Below are 12647 nucleotides of genomic sequence, written 5' to 3' on the forward strand. Positions count from 1 at the left end.
TACCAAAATTCAGTACTTTGCTACTGATTATTTTTCACTAATTTTGGTCTTTGAAAATATAATATTAAAATGCATTTGCTTGGGTCCAGCGCAGTAGCCTAGCAGCTAAAATCCTCACCTTGTAAGTAAGTGCTGGGATCCCATATGGGTGCCAATTTGTGCCCCAGCAGCCCCACTTGCAGCCTGCGAAAGCAGTCAAGGATGGCCCAAAGCCTTGGGACCCTGCACCCACATGGGAGACCCAGAAGAGGCTCCTGGCTTCAGATTGGCTCAGCTCTGGCCACTGTGGCCACTTGGGGAGTGAGCCAGCAGACAGAAGATCTTCCTTTCTCTCTTTCCTCTCTGTATATCTGACTTTCCAAAAAAAAAAATAAATAAAAATAAATCTTTGAAAAACTTATTTAGTCTTGATTATTTGGATTTTTTGGTGCCCTCTTACTCACCAGTGTCAGCCTCACTCGCCCTGCACTGCAGAGGAAGGACGGGGCCGATACTGTGTGTACTTGACCCAGGCAGCACAAGCTCTATTTAGCAAGTTATTCTTTGTCAAAGGATGCCAGAAGCCAAAGCTATTTATTTTCAGTGCTACTATGATACATGCTGCTGGTGAATGCTGCATCTGTAATCTAACATCTTATTTTCTCATTGCCAGGTAGACAGGTTGAACTCCTAAGTCCTTATTAAATGAAAAGAAGGTTTTGCCAGTACTGTCTTTCATAGAGCTCATAAGAACTTCCCAAGTCTGTATCCAAAAGACACAGCCTGTTAGAGAAAAGAAATGCATTACAAAACCAGATTATCTAAAGATTCAATTCCTAGTGTTAGCAGTGATGGCGTGCCTGGCATTCCCTGTTAAACACTTGTTCATTCGCTACATTCTGTGTTGATAGGTTTTGGTAACTAGAAGTGACGGGAATGTCCTACTACTTAATACCTAAAACAGATGATCAGCGAACTTGTTAGAGTTACATACATAAAAATCAAACACTGACAGGATTGTTCCAGGCAGAGATTAGTGAACTGAGCATGAAATGTCCAGGACACTAAGATGTAAAGCATGCACAGCTCCATGATGACACAACAACAAGGAATTATGGGCATGCCATTCACATTCCTAGAAAAAAAGTTTGAAGAGGTCAGACTAAGAAATCAACTGTAAAAGTGCTTGAGACAGACACAGAAATGAGAGTGATTGGAACAGCTTCACAGACGCCATGGCGCGGTGACGCTCGGCTATACCGTTGGCAGACTCGGCGGCGGCGGTCCCTGCATCCGGAGCAAGAGTGCTGGCTGCTAAAGCTAGAGCAGGGGGTGGGGCATTTTCTGATTCACCTACACAGCAAAACAGCAGAGCAAAGAGAGGTAAAAGAAAAAAGTTCCCAATTTGTTGTATTTTAATTTCCAATTACAAAAACTGAAAAGGAACTCAAAAAAGGAAAAAAAAAATTTCACTGCCAAAGGTTAAAACAGCAACTCAGCCAAGTGAAAGAAATGACTATAAACATTTTCTGTCAGAAACAGCTAGTTTACCACTCCTGGCCAGCAGAATGCTAACATCACTGAAACATCAAGAAACACCGGAAAGAGGAAGCTAGGACCAATGCGCAAGTACACTGAACATCCAAAACTTTAAAGATGAGTATGAACCAGAGAATGAAATAAGTCACCTTGAAGCAAAGACTAAAAGAGCAACAAACATTCATAACGAGAAAAGAAAAAGCCCCATCTCCTGTTGGCGAGGCAGTGCTGCCCTGCTGCCTGCTTGCTTCCGGAGTGCTGAATCAGTTCAGCCCTGGGCTTGCCCACTGAATGGCCAGGCTGTGGATGCATTTTCTTTGTTTGTTTGTTTGCTTGTTTTTTTGCTCAACCTCAAAGCACTGTAACTCTATCAACTGCTATTTGGCAGCAAAAAGGTCTAGTTTCCTTTTACAGAAATGCATGCAAAGGAGGTCTGGCAGTTTCAAACAGCACATCTCCAAACGGTCCCTGTTGAATGTACAATGTGTCCCTCAGAACCAAGCCGCTCCCATGTTCTCCCCAGTAGGGCCCTGCATTGCAGAGACAGCCTTCAACTTACCATCCCGTCCTCCAGGTCCCGTGGCCTGGGATGCTCCCCATGAACACTTCTTCTTCAGTTCCAGCTGCTGCGAGCGCTCCAGAGAACGGCGCATCATGGCCTCCAGCCGCTCCTGCCAGTGCACAGCAAGCGTCAGTGTCACAGGGCAAGATGAAGCAGCCAGCCCTACCACCGCACTGTGCCTCAATGCGCACGCTGAGTCACCAAATGAGCTTCTTTGCTCAGCATTTAAACCCAGACACTCTATTCCCTCTGCTTCCTTGGCTACACCACCACACACGGGAGGAGCTTCTTAGTGGGTGGAGAATAAACCATGCATTTAGGTTACGCTGCTCCTTAGTATGAACACCACGTCAGGTGCTGTCCTTTGCTTCTCCCTGTCCTCTCCTGCCCCAGGGAGAAGCTTCTGCTGAGCCAGACCTTGATGTCTTGAAGAATAATGCTAGACAAGCATTAACTCGTTGAGGCCTGCCTCCAGGCAGTTACACAGCATCCTGAAGAACTAACATTTTGCTCTAGAATGCACAGCAGCCTTTCTAGGTGAAAGCATAGAACACTTCGATTTGACAACATTTTAATTAAAATATAATTTTAATTTCATTTTTTGTAGCCTTAAGCCTAACTTTTTGGGGTGATACTTTATGATTATTTACAAAGCCCTATTTTTATATTAGAACTTCCTAAAGGGCAATCAACTGTTTTCACACTGTGACACTTCTCTGTTTCATAATTTTCTGGGGATAATATTGCATATTTCAAAGAGTGGATAGAGCAGTCATACTTTCCCAGAGTTACATAAGTTTTAGTACAGAAGGAAAAACCAAACAATCTTTAATTCAAACAGAAGAACAACAATACAGTTTTTCTCTTAACAGGATTTATCTAAAAGCACTCTCTGCTCCTTTCAGAAAGCTGTCCTTGGCAGGGAAGGGAAGCACTCTGATTCTATGAGGCCAGCCGCACAGTGACGCTGCACATGCCAGTTCCTCCCGGGCTCCCACCGGAGAAGGGCCGCCGCACAGCCAGCAGCTGCACCTCCTCCTTAGCTCTCAACCGAGAGGGGCTCTTAGCAACACCAGCACCCCATACAAGCACCAGTCCAACTCCAAGATTCTCTCTCTCTCTCTCTCCCTCCATCTGTCCCTTCCTCCCCTCCTCCCTCCTTCTTGGCAACTCTTAAAAAAAAATCTTAAACCAAATCCTGAGGTGCTACAGATTTGTGTTAATCCTTGCCCAACTCCAAAACAAAAACCTAAATTTCCACATGGCTTAAAAAAAAAGTGAGCAAGAAAATTAATTTAGGACAACATCAACTGCATAATCATGATTTAGAGATCAGAAAAAAAAGTTCTTTTATTTCACTTACTAGAAACACATAAGGGTCATCCATGTGGTATCTGGATAGCTATACTAGAAGGGGAAGATGAATGCTTAGCTTCACAAGATTTTTGCATAATTTTCCTCTAAACTGAACATTGCTAAGAGTTGTTCAGGGTTTGTGAGCAGGAAAAGAGGATTACTTTTCTCAGTCTGCTAAGTCCCAGATTCCTATGTGCTACCACCTGTGCTCCAGTGTGGGCCCAGGAATCTGTCATGAGTGTGCATTTCCTGATAGGATCCTGTACTTAAGACCCTGGCCCACTGAAGTCTGATGACTGACCCTGATAATCTGCCAAACAAAAGTTATAACTTGGGCACCTGTGTTTTCGCACAGAAGGTTAAGCCACCATCTGCGGCACCAACATGCCACACGAGCACCAATTCGTGTTTTGGCTGCTGTACTTCAGATCCGGATCCCTGTTAATGTGCCTTGGGAAAGCAGCGGAAGATGGTCCCCATCACGAGACTTGAGACAATCACGTGGAGTTCCAGCTCCTGGCTTTGACTTAGTTCAGTCTTGGCCACTGTGGCAATTTAGGGAAGGAACCAGTGGGTCAAAGATATCCCTCCCCCACCCCTGCCTTTTCTCCATAACTCTGCCTGTCAAATAAATACATTTTTTAAAAAAATTTAAAAACACAGCTTGGAGTAAACAGAACCTCTCTACCATTTGATGCCTGAAGTTGGGTCACTCAAGACGGGCTGAATGGTACTTCATGATATAGATCTGACATTAAGTATTTAATAATAAACATTAAAATCTTTCCCTCTTGAGCGCATTTAGCATGGGGTGGGTTGTGGTGAATTTCCTGCATGCCAGACAGACCTCACAAGAGTGGATCGATGAGAACAAGGCGACTGAAGCTCATGGAGCCAGCCAGCCCACTGAACAGGCAGGAGGGCATGACCAGAAGCAGTGTTCATCGGAAGGCAAGCCTGTCCTTGCTCTAGTCACTCACTTCTAGAAAGACTAACTCAGCCAGCTACCCTGAATCCACTGAGCTACTCTAAAAGCCACTCTGGAGATTTCTTCAACTCTAGCCCAGTGCTAGAGTTGGAAGCAGTGTCTTTGTACTGATAATTCAGTTTTTTGGACTGAAAGATGAAGTCACAGCAATCAGACTGTAGTCCACAAGTGTAACCCCCAGCCAAGGCTCTTCTTGAGTCCTTTAGTCACCAAGAGGTCCAAGAAATCATCCTAAATGGGTGGCTTCTTGGGAAAAGGAGGGCCTAGTTTTGATAATGTATTTTTAAACTAAAAAAAGAGGAAAGTAAATATACATAGAGGTTCTTCAAAAGGTTATGGAAAATGTATATTATGAAAAAGTATGCACTGATTTCAAATATTTTTCACAGCAAAACAAGTTATCATATTCCATTTTCCATGAACTTTTTTGCAATACTCTTATACTCTTACAAAGTAACAGACAACTGCTCATAGATTTAAAAAAATACTGAATTGATATGAATGCATTCATATTCTAGAGTGATAGAAATTACCCAATTGCTATATATTGTTCATACCAAAAGATGAGTCATATCTTATGAATAAAAAATGATTACCATAAGATACAACATGATTATATTCCCAAAATATACTTAATAAAATCTATAATCTAAATAACTTTCTGAATACATTTTGAAAATTTAGTAATAGGATTTTGTAGGGGTGACTGCATTTCACTTCTTGTCAAAAAGGTTACCAGAAAAAAGTGTGATTAATGCTAGAAACTGTATTAAAATTTAAATACATTAGCACCTTTTATCTGAAGGTAGACTTCTTTTCCAGTAGTGGATAATAGGATCATATTCTCCTTGTTCACAGCTCTTGCTCTGACCTTGTATTTGCCCTTGGAAATCAGATTCCTAGACACCCACAGGTCTATATCAGAGTCCCTATTCAAATAATTCCCTGTGAGCTTTAATTTAGAGAAAAGGTTAGTTCTAACAGGTGTTGGAGACCAATAAATTCAATTCCCCCACTTGGAAAACAAGCAAATCAAGGCCCAGACAAGTCGATCGTTTGCCAAAGATTACAAGGTGAATTAGCGCCTGCGCTTTGTAGTTATTAGTGCTACTGGCTGGGGAGAGGGCGCGGCAGAGGGCCTTGGCTCAGCTGCCTTGAGCACTAGACGCCGTGCGCGGCCTCGGGAGCTCACCTCCTCCTCCCGGAGCTTCTGCTTCCTCTTCTCTTCCACAGCAGCCCTCTTCTGATCCTCCCGCTGCCGCTGCTCTTCCAGTTTCCGCCATCGCTCCTCAATTTGCTTCTCATACTGGAGCTTGGCTCTTTTCTGCTTCTCCAAAATCTGTTGTTCCCGGGCAGCTGGAGAAGGAACGCCAAAGAGATATGTCCTATCCAGAGCATCCCTTGCCGCTTGGATTCAGATCAGAAATCAAGAAGAGGGAAGACCAAAAAAAGAGCCTGATGGGATCTCCTAGGATTTAGTGACTAAGTCTAGCACCTTTGCCTCTAGCTCGGTTATGACCCTAGGCTTGTTAACTATATAACCCTGTGTCTTGGCTTCCTACTCTGTGAAGTGGGCACAGCCGGGGCTGCTGCACCACAGTGTTGTGAAGATGAAGCCAAGATGATACATATCACACACACAGCAAGTGCTTCTACACACAGGAACTATGATGACTACTGCTAACATTGAGTAAAAAGAAAAAAACAGCTAATCCATATGACAGTTTGAGGAATAATATTTATAAGGGTATATCACTAACGGAATTCACCCTGTACCAGACCCTGAACTGGGAAAAGTTGTAAAAAAAGGTACTCTTTTCCTCACAATACAGCATGGTAACCATGACTTACCTGTCTCTATCTCACAGGAGGTTAAGATGGCCTTTATCAAGCAGGGCTCCCTGCTTTAATGCGAAAATGGACTTAAGTGCCAACTTCCTCAGTTCCGAGGGGGGTCTTTCTAGATCTCCACGACAGAATCCAAGTGAGTGCAAATAGTGAACTCTGGAGGGTACCATGATTCCGCTTGGTTTAGGGCAGCAATGGTATCCATTTCTTTGCCATGACATCCATATAGCTACTAACAGCGTCTGAGACATAGCAGTCAGTCCCTACGTTTCTTCCCATTCATGTAAAGAGCTTTAGAAAAGTCACAGACACAAATCAGGCAACTTACCCAGGCATTTCTCTCTTTCTTCCCGTCTTTCTTTGGCTAATCTTTGTCTCTCGTCTGATTTCAAAAATCCATCCATACCTACAAGACAGAAAACATGATGATTTTTCTTTTCCTTTTCCTATAGGTTGAATGCTACAGGCAGCTGGGCAGGTATCCTTGGCTTTGCCGCAAGCACATGTGATCCGTAATGAAAAAGTCCAGACTACTCCCTTGCATTACGCACAGTAGCCAGCAGCAGAGGGGCAGCCAGAGCTCCACCCATGCCAGCATGTGCTGTGGTGGGGCTGAGACCAAACTCAAAGGACCTAGCTTGTTTTTTTCATTCTCTGGCCCTGCGAAGGTCAGGAAGTGTGGTAAGGGACAACCGCCTGGCAGAGTATAAAGATCCTCACCAGGACTTTTGCAGCTTGGTGCCAGGCCTGAGGCACTATTGCATCAGGGAGAGGAAGGCACAGAAGTAGACAAAATTCTGAATGTCTATTACACACAAACCTCAAACATCCCAATTGCTGAAAGAAGGCAAATGCCAAGAGACACACAAAAGCTATGAAGGTCAATGTGGTGGAATGTAGTGCTCAAATTTGAATTCAATCTACCAATTTTACTCCAATGTCAATCTTAGTATGCTATAATCATAGAGAAGGGCCCAGTGTAATACTCTACTGACTAAATCCTCACCTTGTATTTGACATTTCCCATCCAGCTCCCTGCTTGTGGCCTGGGAAAGCAGTACAGGACGGCCCAAAGCCTTGGGACCTTGTACCTAAGTGGAAGACCTGGAAGAAGCTCCTGGCTCCTGGCTTTGGATTGGCTCAAGTCCGGCTCTTGTGGTCACTTGCGGAGTGAACCATCAGATAGAAGATCTTTCTCTCTGTCTCCTTCTCTCTGAAAATCTTACTTTCCAATACAAATAAATAATTTTTTAAAAACCACAAAGAAGACAGCAATATTATATATTTCTATTTATCAATAAAATGTCTATAATACATAAGGTGGAACATCTGACAGCTTCCTCCAAAATGTGTAAGAAATACCCCTGGAGCTCCAAAACTGCACCCCAGCAGCTCAGAACCCTAAAGGATTTTAAAGGTCAAATGGATCTTTTTTAAAATTTTTAAAGGTTTATTTATTTTTATTGGAAAGTCAGATATACACAGAGAATGAGACAGAGAGGAAGATCTTCCATCTGATGATTCACTCCCCAGTGGTCACAATGGCTGGTCTGCACTGATCCAAAGCCAGGAGCTAGGAACTTCCTCCAGGTCTCACGTGGGTGCAGGGTCCCAAGGCTTTGGGCCGTCCTCGACTGATTTCCCAGGCCACAAACAGGGAGCTGGATGGGAAGTGGAGCTGCTGGGACATGAATTGGCACCCACATGGGATCCCGGCATGTGCTAGCTGAGGACCTTATCCTCTAGGCTACTGTGCCGGGCCCTAAGTGGAACTTCATGGTAGTTTCATTAGAAATAATTTACTGCACTCTGTTGTAACTGGTCATTCACAAGCATAATCAACACAATGTTTAAGTGCATTGCTCAAGAGAAATCAGCTTTATTGTGATCACAACCATATTCACTTTCCCTGCAGGTTTTCCACTCTGGGAGCATTACCTGATGACTTCACAATGTTCCTTGCCACCAGTTATCTGCACTCCCTCTCCAGGAGCTTCGTGCCTTTGCAAGTCATGGACCCAGAGATCTGACAGTGGGAATATGGAAGGGGGTGACACAACACCAGCAAATTGCCATGACTCCCCAGATGTGTCTGTTTTTATAGTCTGGATTACATGTCAGGAATATTAAAGTTCAAGAGGAAAGTATGAGAAAATCCACCTTAGCCTGTAAGCACCACTCTTTACACTTGCTTTCAGTCATCCTTAATTATTATCATACTACCAACAACATGAATGTCATCAAGAATTTAAAGGCCTTTGGAACCAGTGTTGTAACACAGCAAACAGACCCCTCCTGCGATGTCAGCTTACCATATGAACTTCAATTTGAATCCTGACTGCTCCACTTATGATTCAGTTTTTTCCTAAAGGCCTAGAAAAATTAGCAAACATGGTCCAAGTACTTTGGCCCCTGACACAAAATGGGAGATCTGGAAGATGCTCCTGTCTTCTGCCTGGTCCAGCCCCAGCCACTGCAGTCATCTTGGGAATGAATCAGAGGATGGAAGATCTCTCTTCCTGCCCCCTCCATTTCTTTCTATTCCTATGTGTGTATGTAACTCTGATAAACACATCTCAGATAAATACATCTTTTAAAAATACTTCAGAGGGGTTCAGACCGTGGGGGTTGTGGCAAAAGCAGCTCCCTGCAGTGTGGCGGCTGTGGGGGGGGGGTGCCCCAGCCAGGCCAGACCCAAGGCTGGGGACTCAGGCCAAAGTCACTGCCGAAAGGCAGTTGACAGAGTCCTGGGCTTTGGGTAGCCACTGCGCCTATTTGGTGCGAGGCTCTGCCTGCTGGCCGCCCAGCGGCGAGCTTTGGGGTTTTTAGGATATGTAATTGCTGCCTAGGGAAACACATGAATAAGGTCAGTGTGAGTGTAGGTGAGGGATGAATTCTGGGTGATTCCCAGCAACAGGGTCGCAGAACTTTCTGGCAAGTGTGGTGACTGAGACCTGGTGGTTTGGAGGGGAGAGTCTATAAGATCTATTTGGGTCAGACTGATTCACCAGCCCAAATGGGACATGTGTGAGAGCTAAATGGGATGTAGGACAGACTGAGCAAGCCTGCAGTACATACTGGCATGCATGGGAGCCAGGGTAGGGGGCAGGCCTGGTGGAGGTTATGGGAGTCGCCCCAACTAGGCTGCAGCTCCCACTGGTTTGCATGAGGGCCAAGTGTGAAGTAGGCAGGATCAGGCTGGACTGCAACACCCATTGGTTTGCATGGAAGACAGGGAGGAAACAGAACTGACCCAGCAAGTGCAACGACCAGCATGTGCATAAGCTGATTGGGGTGACGGACTGTGCCGGACCCTGATGTGGCCAGCACACACCAGAATCAGGTCTGGGATCACCTCAAATAGTTTCTTTGGAGATCCCTCCAACTGAACTGCTGATCTCAGAACCCCAACCATGAAGGGACTATGTCAGCCAGTAGATTCTGAATAGATTTCATCATGCTTGGAACGGTGAGATGGGCAGCAATTCAGAACTGTTGAACTATCAAAACTGCTTGAGTAGGACCCTCAGAGCATGCCCCAGATCGGGGACCTGGGATGGATGGGAGGCTGGGTGGGACTTCTCCATTTGTTTCTTCCCTGACCCCAGATACAGGGGGCAAAATGATGATATTAGTGTGGAAACAATGGTATTACCCACTTTCCAGTAGCCCTTGACCCTCTGTACCCTAATCAACTAAGTAAGATTATTTAAAAAATTTTAAAAAAAATACTTTAAAGACCAAATACTGGCCTGGCATGATACCCTAGTGGATAAATCCTCACCTTGCACACACTGGGATCTCATATGGGTGCCCCACTTCCCATCCAGCCCCCTGCTTGTGGCCTGGAAAAGCAGCAGAGGATGGCCAAGGCCTTGGGACCCTGCAACCCACATGAGAGACCAAGAAGAAGCTTCCTGGCTCCTGGCTTCAGATCGGCTCACCTCTGGCCATTGCGGCCACTTAGGAAGTGAACCAGCAGATGGAAGATCGTTCTATCTTCTTCTGTCTGTATATATGCCTTTCCAATAAAAGACCAAATATCTCAGCTCATTTAGGTACTGTGCAATCTGACACCAATCTTTCTTTTCAGCTCGATTTCAACAGTGCCTTTTCTTCCACACACCTTCCTGTTCACATCATCCCTTCTTAAGCTCCACAGGCCCCATGCTAACTCTGCTTTCCCACAGAGCTGCCACCCTGTAACCTGGCCTCCCCAAGGGATTCCAGACCTCTGGATATGCCCAGCCAGCCTTGTCCTCCTGTGGCTGCAAGGCAAACACACAATGCTCAAGAACTGGTACAAAGTTGGTGGAAGGGGAGCAGGAGAGAAGGCTGTTTTCTTTCCCATCAACATTTTCAAGTTGTTGTATCTACTTCATGTTTAATTAGCAAAGATTACCTCTGTGTGAAAAGCTATAGAGAAAAGCCTAGGACAGCTGGACAGACACTCCCATCAGTACCAAAACTAACTTATTCATCCAGCAGAACCCAGGCTTTGCTCTATATTGCCCATGCACCTCTAGGTACTAATAGGCCCACTACATATCGAAGGTAAGCCTCAGGATTGTTGAAAGTGCTCTTAAAACAGAAAAAAGAACAAAGAAAGAGCTAGCACAATTCAAACTATCACACTACCTTGATGTTGTATAAAGAGGTGGCTTATTCCAAAAACATACATGATTTCCGCCTGCCCCCTTGTGGCCCATGAGAGAGTCACACCTTCAAATCACTTCAGAAACTGTTAGTGCTCACCACTGCTGTCATCATTAGCATCAAAACAGGAAGTAACAAGTAGTTATTATGGCTCAGTTCAACCACCCGATGACAACAGAGGTTCTAATATGGTCCTTGTATAAGATGTGTAGTCGCAGAAACACAGGAACAAAGTTAATAAACTTGCCCTGAGTTACTCTGTGAAAAGTAGTCAAGCCAGAATCCGAGAAAAGAATTTGAGTCTAGAACCTATACTTTCTTTTCAGAAAATTTTCAAGTATTTACTTGTATTTGAAAGTCAAATTTACAGAGAGAAGGAGACAGAGAGGAAAGATCTCCCATCTGCTGGCTCACTCCCCCTGTGGCTGCGACCGAGCTGAGCCAATCCAAAAGAGCTAGGAGCTTCCTCCAGATCTCCCACATGGATGCAGCGTTCCAAGCCTTTGGGCCATCCTCTGCTGCCTTCCCAGGCCCAAGGAGCTGGAAGGAAAGCAGAGCAGTTGGAACACAAACTGGCACTTATATATGATCCCAGTGCTTGGAGGTAGAGAATGGGCCAACTGAGCCATCACACCAGCCCCCAGAACCTATAATTTTTTAACAACTATTTATCCTTTATTTTAAAGGCAGAAAGAGAAAGAAATATCTTCCATCTGTTGGTTCACTCCTCAAATGGTCACAGCAGCCTGGCAGGGCCAGGACAAAGCAGGGACCAGACCAGGAAATCCGTTTGGATCTCCCATGTGGGTAGCAGGGATCCACGCACTTCGGAGCTCCCAGGGACATTAGCAGGAAGCCATCAAATCAAATGGAAATAAATAACTCTTAAAAATGAGCCTACAAATCTGGAAAACACAAGTATCAGCCTAACTCATCAGGTAACTATGACGGAGGCCCCGCTGGGAACAGACGGCAGAAACTGCCTGGGTAGGCTAATTAATTTGTTCTTCCTCAAACCAGTGCTCAGTAATTACCTGAGAATGGTGCGTGTTGTGTTGTAAAGACAAGTAGTACCACAGGATCTTCCTCTTACTTAAGCCAAAAATGCACATACATTACATACAGTTCTGTTCCTTGGGCACATAAGATACTTTCAGACCCTCAGCCACATAGGACTGGTGGCTACTATCCTCACGGTGCTGAGAGAAATTGGCAGCTCGCTCTGATGAGGGAAGCAGCATATGGAAACTCTCTACCAGATACTCATTCATGATCTCTCTCCCCCACTTCCAATTCCTATCCTTCCACTGTCAACTAAAGAAAATAAAACAAAACAGAATCAAGTGCACAATCCTGAATAGGAGACATTGTCAAAGAGGTCCCCTACGCAGGTGAAGGACATGGGCAACGATGCCAGGGAAACAATATTCAGATCAATGTTCACCTCTGAAGCAGCAGCCCTTTCCTATGCAATTCACCCCTAGAGGAAATGAAAAAACATTTTATGTGAACAGAACAGCATAATATCTCATGCTTGCGCTGACTCATTCTTGCTTGGAATTCCTGCCCCACTTGGGCCATAGCAATGTATTTTTCTTAAGATTATTTTATTTTTATTGGAAAGTCAGATATACAGACAAAAATATCTTCGTCTGTTGATCTTCACTCCCCAAGTGGCCGCAACAGCTGAAGCTCAGCCAATCTGAAGCCAGAAGCCAG

The 12647-nt window shown here is 44.7% G+C and overlaps 1 protein-coding gene across 4 annotated transcripts in view; it reads right to left on the bottom strand.

The window, feature by feature from the left end:
• The window catches only part of MAP7D2 (MAP7 domain containing 2), a 91863-nt gene that overhangs the window by 35705 nt on the left and 43511 nt on the right, over nucleotides 1-12647 (bottom strand). For 3 of the 4 annotated variants that reach the window (XM_041001321.1, XM_041001311.1, XM_041001302.1), the window contains exons 2-4: nucleotides 6601-6678; nucleotides 5617-5780; nucleotides 2078-2189 (exon numbers count right to left, since the gene is read on the bottom strand). In XM_041001321.1, coding sequence (XP_040857255.1) covers nucleotides 2078-2189; nucleotides 5617-5780; nucleotides 6601-6678 — 354 coding nt within the window. Of the gene's footprint in view, nucleotides 1-2077; nucleotides 2190-5616; nucleotides 5781-6600; nucleotides 6679-12647 lie in introns of those variants that run through there. The other variant, XM_041001330.1, reaches the window with a different exon arrangement.

The sequence above is a fragment of the Ochotona curzoniae genome, unplaced genomic scaffold (genome assembly GCF_017591425.1).
Source record: "Ochotona curzoniae isolate NIBS_2020 unplaced genomic scaffold, NIBS_Ocur_1.0 contig_1274, whole genome shotgun sequence".
In the NCBI taxonomy this organism is placed as follows: domain Eukaryota; kingdom Metazoa; phylum Chordata; class Mammalia; order Lagomorpha; family Ochotonidae; genus Ochotona; species Ochotona curzoniae.